General features: G+C 44.7%; 1 protein-coding gene across 1 annotated transcript in view; it reads right to left on the reverse strand.

Moving 5' to 3' along the window:
* The window catches only part of LOC119395344 (putative phospholipase B-like 2), a 157,662-nt gene that overhangs the window by 63,903 nt on the left and 69,242 nt on the right, over window positions 1–24,517 (reverse strand). Inside the window, exons 6-7 of the mRNA XM_049417353.1 lie at window positions 12,208–12,299; window positions 9,488–9,648 (exon numbers count right to left, since the gene is read on the reverse strand). Coding sequence (XP_049273310.1) covers window positions 9,488–9,648; window positions 12,208–12,299 — 253 coding nt within the window. The remainder of the gene's footprint in view (window positions 1–9,487; window positions 9,649–12,207; window positions 12,300–24,517) is intronic.

Here is a 24,517-nt window from a genome sequence, read left to right on the forward strand (position 1 = left end):
GTTTTTTATTGGTACAGGTAACCAGGTCAATGTTTGCAGATGTGTACGCGGTTAGAAGGGAAGGAAGTGTATGTTGGAGGCGCTCTGTCCCGGTATTTATGCGTGCTGTTGGCACCAACCAGCTTTCGGGTTGCCTAAAAAAGGTAACTCGTTTCCTTTCCTTCAAATTTGGAGACATGTCGGATGTAATTTATATTACGTTTTGTTTCTATTTAAAACGAACGCTTAGCCTGTATTGGTATAAATGGAAGATTTTGATTATGCCAGTCTCAAGAAATAGCTCTCTGCTGGGTGTCCCATAGTTCGCATTAAAGATATGACGAAGAAACTTCTTTTGCAAAATGTATATTTTATGGAGACAGGACGATGATGCAGTGTCCCACACTAGCTGACAGTAATTAATGTAAGAATAAAATAAAGAGTTATAAAGGAGCCCTTTAATAGACTTAGGAAGAATGTATCTAATGGAACCGATTGCGCCAGTTATTCTGGCTAATTGTTTAATAACATGGTTCACGTGGGCTGCCCATGACATATTTGATGAAAATATAACACCGAGACACTTGAACTGATCAACTATTTCTATTTCTTTGGAGTTATATATAATGCTATCATGCGAAGGAACCAGTTTATTTCTCGGCCTGAAGATTACCACTTTTGTCTTTTTTTATTGACACGCATATGATTATATTTTGACCATTTTTCTAGCGTGCTCATCGTTGTATTGCATGATTGTATTAGTTCATGAATGTTACTTCCTGAGGAAAAAAATGCTCGTATCATCTGCATATATTATAAATCTTGCGTTTGGGTTGATGTTTACGATATCGTTTAGGTAAATATTGAAAAGTAGGGACCCTAATATGCTTCCTTGTGGGACACCAGAAAAAATTGGTTTTACTTCTGAGTGCATGTCATGTATATTGACCATTTGTTTCCTATTAGATAAATACGATTTTATTAATTCTGCAGCTTGCCCTCGAATTCCGTAGTACCATAGCTTCTCTAGAATTAATTCATGATTTACAAGGTCAAACGCCTTGGAGAAGTCAATGAATATTCCTATTACAAAAGCTCTGTTCTCAAATTGGGAGAGTATATATTCTTTTTGTTCTAAAAGCACTAGTTCAGTCGACTTGTTTTTTCGGAATCCATATTGACACGGCGTGAGCGAGTTGTATTTGTCTATAAATTTGGTGAACTTACAGTGGATAATTTTTTCTAGCGCTTTGAATAAGACAGGGAGTACGGACACAGGTCTATAATTGCCCATATCATTTTTATCACCTTTTTTAAATAGAACAGTTACTTTTACAATCTGAATCCTTTCTGGAAATACTGATGTAGATAAACAAAGGTTAAAAATATGTGTGATGGTTGGCGCTATAATATCTGCAACATATTTTACAGGTTTTATCTGAATGTGATCAACATTCAGATGGAGGAGAAATGAGTAGCAAAACAGCCAGCCACGGCAGGCACTTCTACACCAGTTGAGTCCAGTAGTCTGAAGGACTCTCCACTTTTGCTAGACCGTTTGCGTACATACTTCCAAAATTTTAAGAATTCAATGTATGAACTGTGGTACCGTTTGTACATGCGTTTAGAGAAAATAATAATAATAATAATAATAATAATAATAATAATAATAATAATAATAATAATAATAATAATAATAATAATAATAATAATAATCAATCAATCAATCAATCAATCATTTATTTAACGTGCCCAGGAACAACCGTAAGGTCTTTGTGCAGGCGCACGCAAAAAAAACAATAAAAATAAACTATACAATACAGACAGTCTTCACAAATAAAAAGAGCAAATACACGTAGACAAAGAGAAATGAACACAAAAGGGGAGGAGTAAAATAAGACAACACGAGAAATATTGAAGGGGAATGAAAAATTAGATTGCATATGTACAACTATGCGGAAAGACGGAGAAGGGAAGACTTTGTACATTGTGCCATACTATGTCAAAACAGTACAAATCTCGGATAAAAACAATGATTGTGGACTATGAAAAATGCCAAGATCAAGAAAATTAACATTATAGAGACTTTGTATTCTGTGAACGGTAGAGTGTTGGAAGAAGCAGGCGGGTACATGAAACGGTCTGTTCTCTCTGGTTAACTTACGCGGAATTCGAAAATTAACACAATTGAGAAGTACAGGGCAGGATATGGTACCGTGGACTAGCTTGTAAAGAAACAAGAGATCAGAACGATTTCGTCGGCAGTGAAGTGATGGCAATGATAATAATTCAGCAGTATTTGAACGATATTTTTTAGCAAAGCGATGGTTATATATGCTAAGGAATTTTTTCTGGACTCGTTCAATGGTGTTACCGCTGGATTGAGCAATGCCATTCCATATCACGGACGCATACTCCAGTTGAGGAAGACATAGCGCGGTGTACAATTTTCGGAAGGGCATAGGAGAACGGAATTCTCTAGACAATCTGCAAACACAGCCTAGGGTGCGAAGACCCCGCAAAGCAACACGCTTAGCGTGAGCAGAAAAGTTTAACGTGCTATCAACAACAACACCAAGATCACTGATCTCATAAACCTTGCATAAGGACACAGAATTGACAGAGTATTGGAATGACACGCTAGATGTTTTGCGAGTGATAGACATGAATTTTGTCTTCGAGGCATTCAGAGAAAGGCTATTAGCGTTGCACCATTCGGAAAAAGAGCGCAAATCTGACTGCAGCAAGCGACAGTCGTTAACTGAATGAATTTCCTTAAAAATCTTGATGTCATCGGCATACAAGAGGAAAGAAGAATTACGAATGGCAAAAGAAACATCATTAACGTAAATTAAAAATAGGAGTGGGCCTAATACTGACCCTTGAGGGACCCCACTAGTCACTTTATACAAAGAAGATGATTGGCCATTTACCGCTACATAACAATATCTATTGAGCAGATAGCTCTGCAGGAGATTCACAACCGACAAGTCAACATCAAATTGCGCAAGTTTATCCATAATCAGTGTGTGGCTGACTACGTCAAAAGCCTTGCTCAGGTAACAGTAGATTACGTCAACCTGTCCTCTCTGAGAAATAGGTGTGGAGATCTGCGTCATGAAACTAGCAAGATTTGTGGTAGTTGAGCGGCCAGCGAGAAAACCATGTTGATTAGGAATCAATGAGCTTTTAACACTAAAAGACAATATCTTGTGAAGAGCCAGCTCGAAGGTCTTTGATGTGGCGCATAGTAGAGAAATCGGGCGATAATTAGAAACATCTGTTTTAGAGCCCGACTTAAATACTGGGAAAACACGAGCAGTTTTCCACATGCTAGGAAATGTGGAAGTGTCCAGGCAGTTATTAAATATCGTAGTCAGTACTGGGACAAATATACTACTATAAGCTTTTAGTATGGCGGAGGGGATGCCATCTGGGCCACATGATAAGGATGGTTTTAAGCACTTAATGCATTCGCAGATAAGATTTTCATCCAGCGACAAAGCACTGGGTGAGCGAACTGCCTTAGGCGGTCTGATATCAGTGCTAGAGTCTGAGGCCTTATAAACGGATGAGAAATGTGCGGCAAAACAGTCAGCGACGGCATGCACTTCTACCCCATTTGAGTCTAGTAGTCTGAAAGACTCTCCGCTTTTGCTGGACCGTTTACGTACATACTTCCAAAACTCAGCTGGCCTGTCAGAAGCGCTTTTTTCTAAGAATTCAATATACGAACTATGATCCCGTTTATATAGGCGTTTAGCGAGAGTTCGAAAAAAGCTGAACTCTTCCTTCCACTCGCTCGATGGAGAACATTTAGATTTCCTGTGTGCGCGATCTTTATGCTTCAGTGCACTGATAAGTTGCTTCAGTGCACTGATAATAATAATAATAATAATAATAATAATAATAATAATAATAATAATAATAATAATAATAATAATAATAATAATAATAATAATAATAATAATAATAATAATAATAATTACAAAAGCTCTGTTCTCAAATTGGGAGAGTATATATTCTTTTTGTTCTAAAAGCACTAGTTCAGTCGACTTGTTTTTTCGGAATCCATATTGACACGGCGTGAGCGAGTTGTATTTGTCTATAAATTTGGTGAACTTACAGTGGATAATTTTTTCTAGCGCTTTGAATAAGACAGGGAGTACGGACACAGGTCTATAATTGCCCATATCATTTTTATCACCTTTTTTAAATAGAACAGTTACTTTTACAATCTGAATCCTTTCTGGAAATACTGATGTAGATAAACAAAGGTTAAAAATATGTGTGATGGTTGGCGCTATAATATCTGCAACATATTTTACAGGTTTTATCTGAATGTGATCAACATTCAGATGGAGGAGAAATGAGTAGCAAAACAGCCAGCCACGGCAGGCACTTCTACACCAGTTGAGTCCAGTAATCTGAAGGACTCTCCACTTTTGCTAGACCGTTTGCGTACATACTTCCAAAATTTTAAGAATTCAATGTATGAACTGTGGTACCGTTTGTACATGCGTTTAGAGAAAATAATAATAATAATAATAATAATAATAATAATAATAATAATAATAATAATAATAATAATAATAATAATAATAATAATAATATAATAATAATCAATCAATCAATCAATCAATCAATCAATCATTTATTTAACGTGCCCAGGAACAACCGTGAGGTCTTTGTGCAGGCGCACGCAAAAATAAAATCAATAAAAATAAACAATACAATACAGACAGTCTTCAGAAATAAAAAGAGCAAAAACACGTAGACAAAGAGAAATGAACACTAAAGGGGAGGAGTAAAATAAGACAATATGAGAAATATTGAAGGGGAATAAAAAATTAGATTGCACATATACAACTATGCGGAAAGACGGAGAAGGGAAGACTTTGTACACTGTGCCATACTATGTCAAAACAGTGCAAAGCTCGGATAAAAACAGTGATTGTGGACTATGAAAAACGTCAAGATCAAGAAAATTAATATTATAAAGACTTTGTATTCTGTGAACGGTAGAGTGTTGGAAGAAGCAGGCGGGTACATGAAACGGTCTGTTCTCTCTGGTTAACTTACGCGGAATTCGAAAATTAACACAATTGAGAAGTACAGGGCAGGATATGAAACCGTGGACTAGCTTGTAGAGAAATAAGAGATCAGAACGATTTCGTCGGCAGTGAAGTGATGGCAGTGATAATGACTCAGCAGTATTTGAACGAGATCCAGAGTCATTTTTAGCAAAGCGATGGTTATATATGCTGAGGAATTTTTTCTGGACTCGTTCAATGGTGTTACCGCTGGATTGAGCAATGCCATTCCATATCACGGACGCATACTCAAGTTGCGGAAGACATATTGCCGTGTACAATTTGTGTAGGGCCATGGGAGACCTGAATTCTCGAGATATTCTACAAACACATCCGAGAGAACGAAGGCCCCGCATAGCAGCACGCTTAACGTGAGAAGAAAAGTTTAACGCGCTGTCAACAACAACACCAAGATCACTGATTTCATAAACCTTGCATAACGGCACAGAATTGACAAAGTATTGAAATGACACGCTAGATGTTTTGCGAGTGATAGACATGAATTTTGTCTTTGCGGTATTTAGAGAAAGGTTATTGCCGTTGCACCATTCGGAAAAAGAACACAAATCTGACTGCAACAAGCGACAGTCGTTAACTGAATGAATTTCCTTAAATATCTTGATGTCATCGGCATACAAGAGGAAAGAAGAATTACGAATGGCAAAAGAAACATCATTAACGTAAATTAAAAATAGGAGTGGGCCTAATACCGACCCTTGAGGGACCCCACTAGTCACTTTATACAAAGAAGAGGTTTGGCCATTTACGGCAACATAACAAGATCTATTGAGCAGATAGCTGTGCAAGAGATTCACAATCGACAAGTCAACGTCAAAGTTCGCAAGTTTAACCATAATCAGTGTGTGGCTGACTACGTCAAAAGCCTTGCTCAGGTCACAGTAGATTACGTCAACCTGTCCTCTCTGAGAAATAGGTGTGGAGATCTGCGTCATGAAACTAGCAAGATTTGTGGTAGTTGAGCGGCCAGCAAGAAAACCATGTTGATTTGGAATCAGTGAGTTTTTCACACTAAAAGACAATATTTTGTGAAGAGCCAGTTCGAAGATCTTTGATGTGGCACATAGTAGAGAAATCGGGCGATAATTAGAAACATCTGTCTTAGAGCCCGACTTAAATACTGGGAAAACACGAGCAGTTTTCCACATGCTAGGAAATGTGGAAGTGTCCAGGCAGTTATTAAATATCGTAGTCAGTACTGGGACAAATATAGTACCATATGCTTTTAGTATGGCGGAGGGGATGCCATCTGGGCCACATGATAAGGATGGTTTTAAGCGCTTAATGCATTCGCTGATAAGATTTTCATCCAGCGACAAAGCACTGGATGAGCTAACTGCCTTGGGCTGTTGTCTGATATCAGTGCTGGAGTCTGAGGCCTTATAAACGGATGAGAAATGTGTGGCAAAACAGTCAGCGACGGCATGCACTTCTACCCCATTTGAGTCTAGTAGTCTGAAGGACTCTCCGCTTTTGCTAGACCGTTTACGCACATACTTCCAAAACTCAGCCGGCCTGTCAGAGGCGCTTTTTTCTAAGAATTGAATGTACGAACTATGATCCCGTTTATATAGGCGTTTAGAGAGAGTTCGAAAAAAGCTGAACTCTTCCTTCCACTCGCTGGATGGAGAACATTTAGATTTCCTGTGTGCGTGATCTTTATGCTTCAGTGCACTGATAAGTTCAGATGAGAACCAGTGGGGATATTTACGTTGTTTAGGTGTATACTGGGGAATAAAATTAAGCATGCTGCTCAGTACAAGCTCCGTAAACCGATCAACCTGGTCATCAACATTAGGTTTGTCAGTAACCTGTGACCACTCCACGGTGGACAAGTGATGATAGAGGCCCGTGTAATCACCTCGCTTGAACGCAAATCTTGGAGATTTGTTTACGTAACTGCTGTAGCTCGTTGTTTCGGCTGATGCAGATAATCTTACGTTAAGTGGTGGGTGGAATTTGTCCGGACGTACAAGAGAGATGTTGGAGCGGGAAACTTCAAGGGGTTGATCGTTTGACACACACAGGTCTAAGACGTTGCCACTGGAATTGACGACTGAATTATGTTGCACTAGGGAATTAAACGCCAGAAAGTCCAAGAGCAGGCTGCACTTTTTCTCTGAGAAATGATTGTAATGAGAAAAGGTAAGCGTGCTCCAGTCAATTCCAGGTGCATTGAAATCCCCAAGAACAATAATTATGTGCCCACTATGAGAAGATATCACAAGTTCAATAGAAGACATGACATCGTGAAACGAGGCAGGGGAAATGCTGGGCGGTAAATAGAAACATCCAATCAACAATTTTTCACGGCGCTCAAGGTTGATTTCTAGCCAGATCGATTCTTCGATAGTTTCTAGGTCTTTCCGTCTAACGGATTTCAGTGAATTGTCAATGGCAATCAGCACGCCACCGCCTTTCTGTAATAATAATAATAATAATAATAATAATTGCTAGGGTTTTACGCCCGAAAATCACGATATGATTATGAGGGACGCCGTAGTGGAGGGCTCCCGAAATTTCGACCATCTGGTGTTCTTTAACGTGCACTGACATCACACATACACGGGCCTCTACCATTTCGCCTCCATCGAAGTGCGACCACCGCGGCCGGAATCAAACCCGCGACCTTCGGGTCAGCAGCCGAGCAGCGTAACCGCTATACCAACGCGGCCAACAGGAACTCTTTATATCCAAGGCGTTTCATTTTATGCGGAACAAATATGGTAGACATAAGATTGTTTGCTTATGAGCGTCATTTAGCGATCTGATGTAGTTTAAAATTTTACTCCTAATATCAGCCTAACTACAATGTCTACCAGCATAAATTGCAGGGTCCTCTAGATGGCAGTTTCTTTAAAAATTATTAAGCAGAAAAGGAAACATCTGGCGCATCGGTTTATTGTGCTACGGCTGTTTATAAACTGCTAAAGATAGATGACTGAATGTGAAATGCTTAATATCTTCTGAACGGTACTCATAGCACTCTTGGGCATTATAATCTGCTTGGTAGCCAATACTAAGCTGTTTAGTTTTAATGTTGACCACGTTTTTAATAACTACGAATTTGGCACTCGTGCAGCAGCTATGAAAATGAAGCTTATCACGATGTGTTCTGAAGTCATAATTGCCTATGACTGTGTATACCCCTATTTAAAGCAATTTTTGTCGCCAGGAGCTTCGGTGTGACCACTTCTGTTGGCGCTCTTGCGCTGCATGAGTGATTTGGGGAAAGGTTGGCTGGTCAAACTTTATCAATGGTCCTGAGAGGGGCGACTAGCGTGCACTGGGCTCCTCGCAAGTTGGGACGGGCAGGCTAAGCCTGACCGCCGTATCGTGGGCTCTCTGGACGGCCCAAAGCTGGTCACCGTTGTTGGGGCTTCTGATGGCGGAGCACCAGTTGGCTTGGTTGGTTTGATCGCTGCCCAGTAACGAGGGGCATCGCCAGAGCATGTGCTCTAAATTAGCTACGCTTACTTTGGGGGTGTAATCACCCCCATGTGACCCCACTTTTGAGCTTGTAGCGCCTTGTAAAGCGGCGCCCGTCAAGGAAGAAGTTTACTTTCGGCCGCGCGGCGGGTGCAGCGCGGTAATAATAATAATAATAAAAAAACAGTTCGAAAACTCAACGCTGTCAGAGCAGGATCATTCTCGTATTAGTTCCGACAAGCTGTTTAGAGCTACACTTCATCAACCTTGCCGTGAAACGCGTTGGCCATGTGTGTAATATTTTAAACATACCTTTGCCGGAGCATTGCGGCGAAGACTGCTTTAGCCGCCGTTATATAATTTATTTAACTTATTTTGGAACGACATGATTTCAAACTGGCCATATTCCCATAATTCACACGAAATTCACACGCCCTTTGCGGCTTCCGTGCTGCAATGGTAATGTGTGGTCAGTATTTGCAAAGAATTCAGTGAAGTTCACTCGCAAAACTCAATGACAATTCATGTTGATGTTGAGTTTCGAATGACGCAGTTCTTGTGCTTTTGTTGTAAGCTTCAATTACTGCATTCTTTATGCCGTACTTCAATAATCGCCAACGGGAACACCGACCACTTAGCCTAAATTGACTACCTACTGGTGATTCCCGCATTATTTCGGTGTACAGCATCCTAGTAGGGCCGAACTCACAATCTTTCTCTTTCGCAAGTGTGCTTTCCCATTGGTCAGCTGGCTTCATTAATGATGACATGCCCCACGTCGTAATTGGCTGAAATATTCCCTTAGGAAAAATTTTACCGAAAAACGTTTTTCTGTATACGGGCCTTGAATGTTAGCCACTAAAACAAACCAAGACTAACATGATCAGTAAGCCCTGATATTAATGTTGCTGAAGCCTGTCACGCAGTTTGCGAGCGTGCAGTTCACATGGTGCCGCTGGTTCACTCACGTGCCGCTGTTGTCCCTGGCGACGATATCGACCCACTGCTTGCCCGTGAGAGCCAGGCGACAGGCTATAGCTGACCTGATCCAGGTGAGAGGACCACTTTCTGGGATTACGGTGTCCCACAGTGTCTGGTTACTGTTCACAATTGACGTCTCTGTGACAGCCTGCGTACGCCACAATTGCATTTTGCATCGCTTTTTCGCTGATAAGCATCTATCCAACGAAAACAGCAAAGACGTTAGCGAACGGAGTTTCGGTATTGCGCTGGACTGCCCGCCCGTTGAGCCACACAAGGCGATGTTCATGTAGTCTCCATAACCAGAGCCTCGCGCAGTATATTGCGGTGGATAACGTTCACGAGCAGCTTCCGAGGAAAAAAATCTTAGAGGGTCCTTAAGCTTTGCATTTCATAGCATTTAAGAGCAGAACACGATAATTTAATCGGGCGCCGTTCACATCGCCTTTTCATTCGCTTGCCGTGCTTCGCTTCTCAGTGGACACCGCAACCGTGCCGTGAGGAAAAAAACAAAACAAAACAAAAACATCTGTGCGTGTGACATCGGCCGTTGTACACTCCTCACGTAGGGTGTAAGGGAAGTTTTGAAGTACCAACAATGCCATAATTCGTCATTTTCCGAAGTATCGATGCATCCACTACGCGTCCGTAAGGCAATACGCACAGCTATGCAGCTGCACGTTTTGTTGATACTGTGGCTGATGCTAATTAAATATGGCTGAGCGCTTTGCAATCGGTGGGCCTTTGAACCACCCACTTGTTGCACAGTTCACATGGTGTGATGCCTGGTGCAATTCTAAGCTTCCGCTATGCACTATTACAGCTGTTACTGAAACTATTCATCCTACATGACGCGTGTACAGGCTTTTTTTCTATGAACAGTTTTAAGCACTGGCGCGTCAAGCCGCTGGTGGCTTTACGTGAATATTAAGTTAGGCGAAGCCAGCACGGATGCTGGCTGATTACACATGTGCAAAATATAAAATGTAATGTGTATATTCTTATTATCATTGTATTTTTTTTCAGTGTTATGTACCAATGTCAGGCAATAAAGAAAAAAAGCGGCTGTGCTCTGTGGCTAGAACGCCTGACTAGAACGCCACGCGTAATGCCTGGGTCCGATTCTGCCCAGAACCCCTCATTTTTTGTATTAAATTTGCATCCGTCGGTATTTCTCGATAACTGACAACGCCGCCGATACCGACGCCGATGCCGGAATTTCTGTGGCACGGGGTATTCAACGCTGTCGCCCTAATACATGGCGACTCTATAGCAAATACTCAGGAAACTCACATAGAGAACGCAGCGACGAGTCTGACAAGGAAAGTGCCTATGTGAGCCAAGTTCAGTCTTCGCGGGTGAAGGCACACTTGATCGCGCCTAATGATGTCTCACGTCATGTTAAACTCGCTTGGTCGGTTGCCTTTATGAACGGGTTGGTGCTGAAGTTTCGCACCACACCAGACAGACCTTATCAGATGCCAGCATCAACCTGAGAGCAGATACTATCTGCTCTCGTGTTGATGCTGACATCTGATCAACCCGAGAGCAGATAGTATCTTCTCTCGGGTTGATGCTGGCATCTGATTAGATCAGTCTGGTGTGGTGCGAAACTTCAGCACCAACCCGTTCATAAAGGCAACCGACCAGGCGAGTTTAACATGACGTCAGACATCATTAGGCGCGATCAAGTGCGCCTTCACTCGCGAAGACTCAACTTGGCTCACATAGGCACTTTCCTTGTCAGACTCGTCGCTGCGTTCTGTATGTGAGCTTCCTGAGTATTTCCTGCCTATTTATTATTTATTATGGCTAGATTCGTGCCGAGAAAGGCGGTCGATATCTTACTGCTGCGCTCCACTTTTACCGCGATTAGAGCTTCAAACGGCGGGATAATGATGGACTTTTAAGAAGCAATGCTTGCCCTGCACTATTCCTGCTTCCAAAGCCTCTGCAGGATTGTTGAACATTTAAGAGCTTATACGAAATCGTAATTGTGAATAACCTTAGTGTGTATATGTGCCATATATGTTGGTGGTGGTATACACCTACTGTGTGTTTCAAACCATTGTGCGTACATACTTCCTACGCAAATCGTTGAGTATCATGCCAGACCGTTACGCAGGGAAGCGCTCAAAGCTTTTTACAAAGCTCAATATCTCTTTCTGTTTCACTCTCGTTCACATTTTCAGGTGCACTGCAGTGCGATCGACCGTGGGTGCCACGGAATGGCTTGTGTTATAAATTGTGGCTCGCACATTAACAGCATGACTACCACGCCTTCTAATAGTTCGTCATGTTTTAGACGTGAACAAATGGCGTGCTTCAAAGCAAAAGTAACGCCAAAGAAAGTGAAGGAATTTCAAATGAAATTGGCAGGGTACTCATCCTTTCGAGATCATTCGCGACATTAATGCGATTAACATTTGGCTTGTTGTGACTTCGAAAGCATGTAAATCGAGCTATCTAAACTCCAGCGTTTTCTGGGTCCTCTTTTATTTATTTTTGTATGTTCTCATGGTGTTCTTTAAATGAAAGATGGCTTAAAATTTGATTTATTCGCCAGCAGATAGCGAACGGGACACACGCGATACTTATGTTGCATGGAGTGAGCTTGTATACAGTGCTAAATAAATGCCAAAGTAGCACTAGAAAGGATATAATGCGTTATGTTAAATTTCCTGGTCTATTTACAGTAATCGCTCACCAGTCCTGTTGATGACAGGTAAAAATTATCCCAGGAAATCAGCTTTCCCGCATAAGAAGACATCGACAGCGTATGGCCCGGTATGATGTCCTCTGCAATCAGAGCGACAAAAAAGACGTGTTTGCTCAAAATAACGCAAAATTGCACCAATCTACGCTTCGCACCAAACATAACAGGCAAGGTTGCTAAGGCTAGAGTTGCTCTCTTTCAGTAATCGCAGTGTATACAAATGTATGGTACATCCTCTCTGAAAAAACTGGCTATACATCATGTTTTCGAACAAACGACGCCTTCTTCTTTTTAAGTCGAAAGATACGGAATATTTTTTGCGTAGAAGGCGTGGCTGATAAGAACCGATTTGCCGACGAGCGGCCGGTGGGACTTTTCATAATGTGCGGGGAAATGACAAAAATGTGGTGACTTTGTGAATGTACAATAGCCTGTGAAGCCAGACGGTGAGAACGGCTGTTGATTATTCGAAAACTCTTCTAGTATTATCCTTTATATGATTCGAATATATTGTGGTACTATGGGATTCATATCCAATTCGTTCTCCGAAACTGCGCACTCACCTTGATGAATGACGCTCCGTGAGAATTTCATGTTGCTAGTTCGATTTGAACAAAATGATCAAGAAACATGACACGCGGCGAACGCTGAGCGCGCTCTCGATACTGACGGGATATATCAAATACATTAAGAGACACTGAGATGTACCTTTAGATGTCAGTTATTGTACGATTAAACGTTGGCTTGGAGTCGTGCCACATAGTAGAGCAGTAACCCACTTGCTTTTGTCATGCAGGTGTTCGCGCTTGCTATCTCGCAGGGGCTGTTGCGTGTACTATCATCGGTCACATCGAAGACGGCATCCATATGCCAGTTCCAGGAAAACGGATACGACAGACACGATTTCCGCCAAGCAACGACCAGCGCTATTTCCGGCGAAACGGCGTAGTCCTTGGAAAACTTGGCCCTCATTTCGACGTGGGAGGCCACATCGCCAACACGATCAACTAGCCCTACGACCATGGAGGTAAAGTGAGCTAGAATAGGGTAGAGTGACCTAGAATAGGGGGAGTGTCCAAAGCGCCGGCTCCCGCGTGGGCCTTTTGCCGTGAACTCCCGCGCCGCGCCGCTGCTGCGCCGGACCCGTGGGCTTTCCGCGCTCGGGAAGCGCGCGGAAAGCGAGGGGCGTCTGCTACGCGCTGTAGTTCTTTGCGCCGCGTTTCCACACAGGGCACTTGAAGTCTACTTAACTTTAGTAATGCGGTGCGGAATGGAGCTTATCCATCTTTAAGCGTTGTGTTAGTGCTGGGCCAACAACAGGATGCAAAAACGCATGTGTCAAGCGGCATCAGCGTGGCCTAGTTCCGGTCACAAGAGTTCGAGAACGTTGGTGCGGGTGTAAAAACGCGCAAAACTGACACGCACAAGCAAAGAACGAAAAAAAAAAACCCTGTTCGCACCAGTAATCGGGCAATAGCATCACGCATGCACGAATTAAGAGTAATAAAAAAAGTAAATTGCACAAGCAGTCAGCTGAAACACTTGCGCGCAGTGACTTCACGAGCTTTTTTACTCATAGTCGCCACTGGTTCGCTAGCAGTGGCGTAAATCCATCAAAACCACAGGGGGGGTCCCGGACTTTGCATGGCAGCCATCTTGATTATTAGAAATGTGCATTTTATTTTACACAAAAATGAAAACTTTACAATAAACAAAAAGAAAACACACAAATATTCATATATCGCGTTATTGCAATGCTCTTGACGATCTGCACTGCGCGACGAATGAGTCATACAACGTTCTGAACTAGTTTCTACAACACAGTTCCAAACAGCCGATGAGCATTCGATGAATCTACACACTGGATATGAAACAAACGTTAAAGGAACACTGACACCAAAATTGAAACCTCGAGATGTTTGTATTGTTTGATTGTCTGTATGCGTGCAAGGGTACTTCTGGCCGTTTATAACTGGCGGACGTTAGCTTTCAGTTATCTTAATTTGATTTTGAAGCAAGCGTGAATGCTCATCTGAGTTTACAGCACCTCGCGACATCTTCACTAGTATGGCGAAACATTGGTATTAATGAGAACTAACACACAGCAATGCCAAGGATAGTATAGGGGGTGTTATTTGTAGTAATTAGAATATAATGTGAAGAAAGTAAAGTGGACGAAAAGATAACTTGCCGCCGGCAGGGACCGAACCTGCGACCTTCGAATAACGCGTCCGATGCTCTACCACTTCGCTACGGCAGCGGTAATCTCCCTGTCCACTTTATAGGGTATATATGTGGATTGAAACTCAGGAAACTTAGGAGTGTTAGGATTATTGGTCAGCTGCCTGCTCGTATATAGATCACGTGCTACGTGACGCCAAGAAGGCAGAAAAAAGAGTGTTCCACACTCGACCCCACACTATTCCCCCTCGCCTCGTTCTCTCCGAAAGAGCATATGGCAAAGAAAGTTAGAGGTGACCGAAGTCACTTTCATGTCCCTTTCATCAGGTGCATACACAAAATATTTTTACAGATATCCAGAACTCGTTGCGCAGCTTATGTTTGCATAACAAAATTAGAGCCCGGTACACACATAAAGCCTTCTCCTTGCTTTCTCACCGCGGGAGCGGTTGATTGAAGGAGCCATGGGGCGACGCCCTTGGACGGTTCGCTATGTGTTACATCACTTCCTGCTTGATGTCCGAATAAACACGAAGAGGGCATCATGCCATCATGGGATGTTTGTGTCATTAATATACGGGAGATTCAAGTATGCGCTTTTTAATATTTTTTTTCTTCGCAAATACGCAACTCTGAGCCTTCACATTGCGAGGGTGTGTGGACTCGGCGCCGCGCCCTTTCCCTATGGAGTGAGAGGACGCGCGGCTACACAGCTGCGCGAGTCGAGAATGTGTTGAGAGGAGAGACGAGCTGATGAACGAAGGAAAGAGAGAAACGAGCGAGGGCCTTTTTTGTATCATCAAACACGTGTAACTCAGCTATTACAGCAGCGTTTCGAAAAATTCTCACGGCTACGTGTTCGTTGATTGTAAGCACTTTTGTTCATGAATAAACAGACTGTCCGAAAGTTAGCCACCAGCTGGAGATCGTGCGTGGGGAAACTTTCGCCCGCTGGCATATTGCAGGAAAGCTGGGAGGTTGAACATTACAAAGTTTCGAGGTTCCTTCGCGTGATTCAAGAACCGCGCTAGGAAAGCCATGTAGATGGTGCGTAGAAGAGTTTTCGGGTAGCTCGTCACTGGACTCAATGCCTTGATAACATGTCACTGCTGTGCGTGCGCTTCTATCAACTTCAAGGCGATGACGATTCATGCTAAAATGACTGGGCGTGCAAGCACGGAAACAAGAGAGAAGTCAAGACACCACAAACTCCGCTTGCGGCTCACTAGTTCGTCTCTCTGTTATTATTCTTAAGTAATGAAGAGTTGGCGACGCCGCTCTTCTAAATGGCATTAATTCCTTCGGTGCGTGATCCTGGAACCGGTGGATGAAACCACCAAACATTCCTTGCTTTTAGCGAATTGTATGAATTAGGGTAGTCCTAATAATAGCTCCATTGAAGCTAGTTGCAACGTAGTTCACGAAACCATTGATTTAAAAGTTATCTAGCATATTTCTGTTAGTTGTTTAACGTAACGTGGTAGTTATCCTCCTGTCTAATGACTGCAAGCCATTTTGGGCTTTCAAGGCGGCATTCAAGTAACTGTCACTTCCCCCTTTTTAATCAGAATAAAAATCCTTGTATGTTGCACTAAGGGTACCCGACAAAACAAAATTATAATCAATGATCAATTACATAAAGGCTCACCTCATCAGTGTTTTTGGTGACATTGTCTTCCGAAGAAGGTCGCTTGGAGTTCGGCAGAAAGAACGAGCTCAGCGAACTCTGCCGCTTGTGCGGCATCTTCCCAGTCCAGTTGAAAGTCACAAGCACATTACTCCAAGAAGGTTGCGCGGCCGGTTGCAGTGCTGGCAGCACTTCTGTGGACGCGTGCAGGCTGAAACTGCCGAACGACTGACCAGTGATGTCGTATTTGTCGAATATTGGGAAGCAGCCCCCACTTCGAAGCAGCTTTAATTGGAAAACCCCGCGGGCGAAAAGGAGGAAGAGGGGCAACCCGGGGACGCATTTTCGGGGGGTTGCAACCAAGGAGGCTGAAGGCGACAATGAGTACGGGAAGAGCGGAGAACGTCCTTGACATTCGTCGTTTTACGACCCACGCGCCCTGGCCACCCCCGTGTAAGAACACTGAAGCCACAGGGAGCGTCACCCAACACAGGGAAAGCGTTTTCTCCCGCTGTTCTTCAAGTTTGTTGCACGTGCGGGTGCAGAGCAAATCTTTGACTGTGCTTGTGTTTCTGTATTTCTATTTTCCTTTTCATTTTCCCTCTCTACGAGAGCACTGTAAATAGTGAACAAACAAAGCAGTCTTCGTGATGCGTTCAAACCAAGCGGACGTGTTGATTCTCTGTCGTCGTCCAACCTACTAAAGAAAAGTTTTGCCCCCCCTGCTTTTCCGCCACAAAGTGAAACCGGAGGACAGGCGTCTTCGTTTGAACTACAGTGTACTAGAATTGGGCAGTGGGCTCACTGCCGTATCTCTGCGCCGCGCCTCCACGGCCCTCTCCGCGTCGATTGCTTGGGCGCCCGCCAGGGGTCTTGGCGCCAGTTTCTCCTGAAAACTTCTCTTGCGGGGTGTGAAGCGCATCCTCTTGGTTGGGGTTACGCTGGTTACGCTGTAATTCCGGGGGGGTATCAACAACGCGGGGTTGGAGGCGGGGAGAGGGCCACCACAATGACACAACAAGAGATCACAAAAAAAAAAAAAATAAAAACGGAGGGAGAAGGGGGTTGAGCATTTTATTCTTTTTAAAGCTTACCCAAGTAGTAGAAGCTACTGTTTCCATTCGTGCATGCCCTGCAGCGCATGTTCCCGCCATTCATTCGCTTGAAGGACCTTTGTCGGCACCACGCGAGCAGCTTTGCTGCACTTATATATGCTTGTTTTTCTGAAGGAGCGGCATCTGTGTCTATCCGTACACTGCAACTGTCTCAAAGACGGCCCGCCGCTGCATCTGGACTGGAGGGAGGCGCTTTTTACAGTCTCCGGCGGTCGTGCACATAGAGCATGCAGCGTACGTGCAGAGAAATTTCTGGTGCAGCGTTTGACAACAAAAAACAGCTGGACGCAACGAAGCTAAGAGTGACCGCGCAAAGTCAAGTGCGATAACAATAAAAGCAAGAAAATACGAGGGCGGTGACAGCAAAACCTTACTTGTGCTTTGGTAAAGCGGTCAGGGTACTTCTAAAAAATGATAAAGAATTCTGGCTGCTTGTTTCGCTCGAAGTCCTAAGCACAGAACTACTGCCAGATGAAACGGGCTGGATAGAGATCGATGTACAAAAAAAAAAAAAAAAAAGAGATTTAGGGGGGATGATTGAAGTAGCGGGGGAGGCCCACGGGGATTGCGCTCCTTTGAGATGCTCCAGTTAGATCGACGGTTGTCATCGGCAGTTATTGTTTTATAACGAGTGACCATGCATGCATTGTTAATCCATATTGTGATATGGCCAGCATTTGCGCATACATAGGCAGGGTTCCATGTAAATAAAATTAGTTTGTCAGCACGTGACGCTGTCGAGTGTTATTTTCGTGGTGCAATTCTGCGGTGTAATAAAAATGTACGCACGTAATGTATGTTACTTGTTATGTACTCATAATACCTATGTATGGGTTGTTGTTTTTTTTCATTGGACCCGCACGTACCATATATATAGCCTACGAGTCCAACCAGTTTTGGTAACCTTGTATGATCTATGTCTGCAAATAAAAAAAATTTAAGATTACCGTGCGGATACATTTAATACAAAGCCAAGTGATTCCGCCGATTATTGATTCGCGAAAAATAAAAAAAAACAGCATTAAGTAGGCTAGTCGCAGAGACCAAGCTCATGCGAAAGCAAATAAATAAAAAATGAGGCATTGTTTATATCCGGTATAGTGGGGCTCGAAAGGCGGGAGTGAAGTCGCTAGGATCGCTACAGTGGCGAAAGGGCATTGAAAATCGTATCTGACCAGCAGTACAAAAAAAAAAAAAAAAAAAAAAAAAACGTGAAAGCCCCACACGCAGGAGCATTCATATTCATCATAGCCTATTAAAATATCGCCCACCCTCTGTAAATCGGTCACAACGACAGCACTTTATTCACAACTCACAGAAATTTGCATGAAAAGAAGGTTCGTGTGTTGCGCACCGTAATTCAGAGTTTTCTTGCGCGCAAACAGCAACGCGAGCTAGCCGCGCCCTGCAACCCGCCGGAAAGTTTCAGGTGACGTAGAGTTACTGCATATGCTACCATCTGACTCTAAGTGACTCTAAGGTGACGCTGCGAACACTTCCAGAACACTGTAGTTTGAACGATCGGGTGGATCGGCCCAGAAGTTCGTCAAAAAACGCGCGCGCAGCCAGGGGCTCCGGAAGTATACATATGGGGGCGAAAAGATGACTCATTTGTGGCGATATTGCAAGCAAAGGCCGAATATCTTTTACTCAATTCTCTCGCCCCAGACTCGGTGCTGAGAAATGTCTTCACGAAGTCTCGTTGCTCTCAGCGAGTTAGAAGGCGCAATGATACGTCACCACGTGGATAACGGCCGCTGCATGGCAGCGGCTTCGTGATTGGTGCTATGGATGGGTTGCAGACTTTGAACATCACAGGGAAGATGTCGTAAAAATATGATCGTAAGTTGTTGAATTGTGCTTATTTCTTTCGTTGTATCTGAGAGCTGGAACTCTGGGGCGATTTTGAATGGCACGTGTGAAAATAAACTTCAAGCAATCAAGATGGAAGATGTTCGAATGCAAAATCTCAGGGGGGGGGGGGACCATTGCATAGGGGGTCCCCCCCAGTCTAAACACAGGGGGGGTCAGGACCCCCTGACCCCCCCGGGATTTACGCCACTGTTCGCTAGCCATATGCACACCGCTTTATTTGACAATTCATTAGCCTCCACAAGCTCTTTATCATGTACGGAGCACACCGGGAAGGCGCAAGAGGAACAAAAAAAAAGATAAAAAAGAGTAGAGACGGCTGTTGGCTCATTTTTGTTTCTGAGGTAGCTTACAACAAGGCTCACCGTGCGCAAACATTTGAAAGAAAGCAATGCCAGGTAAACTAACCTTATTCCACAAGTTTTTGCATAAAAGGCGTAATATAGAAAATGCTTTACAAATATCCAGATATCATGAAACAAAGTTGCAAATGCCCCCATATTATCGCATGTTGCATTGGATCGCTGATCGTCAGTATGAAACGTTCGCGCGAGATGCGTGCATTGCTTCAAGCCTTCACCATACGAAATGAAAACAGTTTCAAACAAGTCATTCTCAACTTCAGATGTTTTCACGGTTCTCGGAGGTTAGCGTTCGCCCAGCTCAGAGACTTTACGAAAAGATGTGGATGAGTAGTTACATAAAATACAATTGTTTCTGCGGCAGCTGAGTGCGCGCCAACAGGGCACCCGACAGCAATTTCCCGCTTTTTCCTGATGACCTCAATATAGCGTCCACCACAATTTCGTGCTGAAGCTCCGCAGTACTTAAATAGCGAGTCTGCTCATCTCTTGAATAAATAAATATAAAGAAATGACCAGACGGGTAAAGCAAGCCTCTCTTGTCCCGCAGACGCGTGCAATCAGCTGCTCTGAACTGAGAATCACGTTTGTTTTCGGGTGATCGCTCGTAACATGACGTGAGGCATACACAATGTTGCACTGTTATCGTTTCATTTCTCTTTTTTTTTTAACTCTAAAGCCTTAGATACCTCATCAAACACGAAAATTGACCATCGGCGTTCCGCGTAGCCAACACGAGTGATGCACAAAATCATCACGCGATGACGTCGACAAAACTTGTGACGTCACTATTACGTCATTCAACGTGACGTCATATGATGACGCCATCACATGACATGGTCGCTTTCCATTGCCTCCGTGACTGGCCCCCGATGTAGGCAATGTAAAAGCAGGTAAGGTGGAGAAAGCTTGCAATGCCTTCGATCCTGTGTGCAGTCCGAAACCACGTTATGTGCAGAAAGCATTCGGAGAGGGGCGAGTAGGATCGATGCAACGACTGAAGAAAAAGATGGCTTTCGTTTTCGAGTCATCTCCGGCGAATACATAAGGGACCATGTTTTTTGTTTTTTTCATGTAATTTTTTCGCATACATTTTACCTACGCGGCCAGTTCTTCAATATGTATGGGTAAGTCTAACATGTTGACATCGATATTGGTGGCCACCACGTTTTTTATAACCTGGCGGAAAGAAATCGTCAGACCACACACCGTCAGAATTATTTCTGGCTAAAGAAAGAGGGTTTGCGCGCCACACACCATATTATTATCGTTAGTTGTTACGCAAATGGCAAGCATGTCAAGTTAGTGATGCCGTGACCTATCGGTCGTGTTGGGCATACGTACATTCGTGCCCCTCCGTGCCAATTTTCGTGTATACCAAGTGAACGAGACGCGAGTTACGCGAGTAATTTTTTACTTTTGGTACCGCGGCCACGCCGACTGACACATTCGGCTTCGCATGAAATGGCTTGAAACAGCAGAGCGCCGGAGGCAGCCTTGTAAAACAAACAGAATGCACGAAATAAAAGGATATGAAGGGTGCAAACGCGTTAGCATGCATGAGCTAGTTACTACGTGCATATGTGCTACGTTCTCCTGGTTATCTCCAGTTTATTCTCTCCTGCAGCAAGTGTACGTCCGTCCTTCCACACGAAAGTAAGCTAAGCGCCTTTTCTCACGATGAAGTGCGCGCAGGATGCGTTTCTCAAACAGCCGCGGAAGTGTGGACCAATGCGGTGACAAACCAGCTGCAAGGATATATACAAAAAACCCTGTTTCACAACATGAGTCGCTGCAGTAATATGTTGCAGTGACGCAGTATAAAATGTTGCCCAGATTTCCACAATTTTAGCTAATAGTGACGAAGATATCACGCGCGTAGCAGACGCTCGCCGCTTTGACGCGGCTTCCGCCGCTGAGAAAGCCCACGGGTCCGGCACGGCAGCGCCGCGGCGCGGAAGTTCACCGCAAAAGGCCCTCGCTCCTCCCATGTATTCGCGCGGCGCTTTGGACACTCCCCCTATTCTAGGTCACTCTAAATAGGGTAGTGGGCTCACTCATAGAGTTTCCCACTGATCTCCACTAGGAGGAGCTGGATGGCGCATCGCGCACGCGGGCATGAAGCCACCGGAAGCCGCCGTTTTTGTCCCGGAAAAGAGCTTTTCTCTTCTTTTTTTAAAGAAATACCTGCTTGTAGCGCAGTAAACTGTATGAATCGACCGGAAAAGTCGTCAGGGAAGACATTTCACGCGTAAGTACCTCAAAGTTGCATTACTTTTTACGCATTTTGTACGTTGCAGCACTCCGCCGTATTCGGACGGTGTCGGCACGGCGTCTGTCATCTTTCGTGTAGCGTTCGTCGGCGTCTAAAGTGAGGCGTAATCGCAGAGTTTGAAAAAATAAAAAATAAAAACGATCATAACAACAGCTGGCACCCGAGAATATTTGAATTGCGCGACTGAGACGCACAGAAGACGCCGGCTTCCGGGACAAACAGGGCACCTTCCGGTGGCTTCACAAGCGCCCGCCTCGCAGAGCGGGGATGCGCCGTCCAGCCTTTTTAATGGAGGTCAGTGGAGTTTCCTACAATACTTACTAGAGGGAACTCTGGCGCTAGTGTCTATGGGAGCTGCAACGCATGACGCTTCAGCCAGTATGGGAATGATGGGTAGTACACAAATTTGTCTAAACTTCGTTCTTTCGGCTCCGTTTGGCTCCGCGTCGGCTGCATCCGCTTTGTCGCAAAACTAAATTCAGCAAAAGTCAGCAGTTCCACTTCACCACTTTAACATTTTTTAGGCTAACCAAATCAAACATGGTCACGAAGTTCACAACGGTCTATTCTTTTATCCGAAACGAACGCCAAAACACGGCAATAAACAAAGCCACAAGTACGTTTAAAGCCGCAAGCACGAAGACTAGGCAAATTTGTGTACTACCCATCAATCCCATGGTAGCTGAACGATCGCAGCGCCAGAGTGCCCTCTAGTTAATTTTAGGAAACTCTATGGGCTCACTCGCCGGCTGGCGCCATGCAATGCGGTGACGCCGCCAATGTCACAAAAACGTGCTTCGGCGCGCCTCCGCGGCGCGGCGCCACCGCCGGATCAAATGTAGTGAGCGTTGGCGCTGGGGCAGTTGCTGCCTGTTCGTAGTGGCGGTCGGTGTGTGCGAGTTTTGTTCCTTTGAGAACTCGTCGCGCTTTGCATCTTCAATCTGCTTGGTTCTGCGAACAGCGATGCGGCCTGACAAGCAGTGACCGTTTCACGAGGTTAAAATGCTTCCGCGGCGGCAAAACCACTGTTTTGCGCCAGGCTGTCGGACAGGTTACGTACACGCGAAGGGCAGCACGAAGCCGTCTTTGTTCGGCGTTCCGAAGGATGGCGCCCTGAGGAAGCAATGGGAAAGGAATTTGCATCGAGCGGACAAAGCACTGGACGACACATCTGCCGTGTGTGAACTTCATTTTGAGCCGAAGTATGTGCTACGGGACTACGTGCATATAATCGAAGGGAACGAAGTACGCATACCACGTGGGAAACCTTGCCTACGAGAGGACGCTGTGCCTACAATCCTGCCTAACTTGGCGTCGTATTTGACAAAATACGTCGCCAAGTTAGGCAGGCGTGCGTGACGAAAAAGGCGTGCGTAAAAGGCGTGCGTGACGAAAGTATATAGTGCCCAAGAAATGCAAAGAATCCAGTTTACAATTGATAGCTGCGCAACGTAAGCTTTAAAAAGTTCGCCATCGCTGCTTATCACTCGTAAGAGCAATTTATATGCATCTCAAGTTTGCGCAGCATCCCTTGCATGCAGTTTAATCGCGCGAGTTACGGCGACAGAGTTTCCGAAAAGAATGTTTTCTACAGCTATAGTCGCACGAGTACTGACGGTCTTCGGTGTGTTTCATTTAACATCAGATAACGAGCTAACAGCAGAGCAGCATACACTATGCTACAGTGTTCTAGATGGTTACCATGCCTTACGCGCATGTAGGCCAACGCACCTCGCTCGTGATAGTTTTTTTTCTTTATTTTTTATTGTCTCAGCGACATCAGCATCACCGTTTACACTGCCGAAATTCGCGTGCATTTCCGTCCAGTGCATATGATAACAGCGCACAAAAAGCATGACTTCAGTTGCGCACAAACGCCTCCGTCAGGCGGTGCCCTACATTGAAGCCGCTGGTGGCGCTACCACACATGTGACACACCCGGCGTCAAGCAGGGGACCCCAGCAAGCCCATTACCCTCTTCTAGCTCACTTTAATGGAGGAGGAAGGAGTACTAAGGAGAGGCCGTTACGTCACATTTTGTGAAGCCGGAAGAGGGGGGACGGGGAGGGCTCCTCCTCGTCAGGTTGGTCACGCTTCAGCTCGATTGCGCATGCGCAACAGGTGCAGCCGAGAGGGAAAAGAGCGCCAAGCAGGCGACCTCGGTCGCGACGGGCGGTCGGGCCTGATGAACGAGCTTGAAAAGCGAAACTTGCGTGCCGATCCCGAGCAAACGTGCTGCGATGCTCGCTTGTAACGTGCCTGGGTGTCACTCGCAGCCACAATACGGCCCATATTGTGCTTCCACAATAAACGTGCGGCTTTGCACTTCCTGTTTAATAAGCTGAATGCAAGAGAGCAACGGTGCGACTCGGCCGGATAATCGCCACAGACAGGCCTGTTTTTTTCTGCAGATACAGTAAGTTCGGGGTACGCAACATAATGTAACAGTGAAATCTGAATTGGTCTTGCTATTCAGCAAGATGAGGCGCCTCTGAATTACCATTTGCCCGTGTGTGTCACGATATGTTCGCACGAATATCGTTCGTGGGACTCGAGCGAAGCTGCAGCAGCACGGGTCGGTCGACTGCGACCATATCGAAGAAGACTTGGCCGCACATAAAGTTAACCCGCGCAGAACGTAAACAAGACGCGGGTAATACAAACAGCTTCGTAAATCGCCATGCTGTGTCAACCACTAATGGGTCAGGCACGCTTCGAAGAGGTGGTCGCGGGCTTCGAAAACAACCGCTTTCAACCGCATGCTAAACACGCCACCGTGAAGATCAACGCTCACTGTAGGCTTCCAACACTTTGCATCATCTGTGAAGTTCATTGGCTGCATAAAAATGCGAATTCGCAACGTCAGCCG

The sequence above is a fragment of the Rhipicephalus sanguineus genome, chromosome 1 (assembly GCF_013339695.2).
Source record: "Rhipicephalus sanguineus isolate Rsan-2018 chromosome 1, BIME_Rsan_1.4, whole genome shotgun sequence".
In the NCBI taxonomy this organism is placed as follows: Eukaryota; Metazoa; Arthropoda; class Arachnida; order Ixodida; family Ixodidae; genus Rhipicephalus; species Rhipicephalus sanguineus.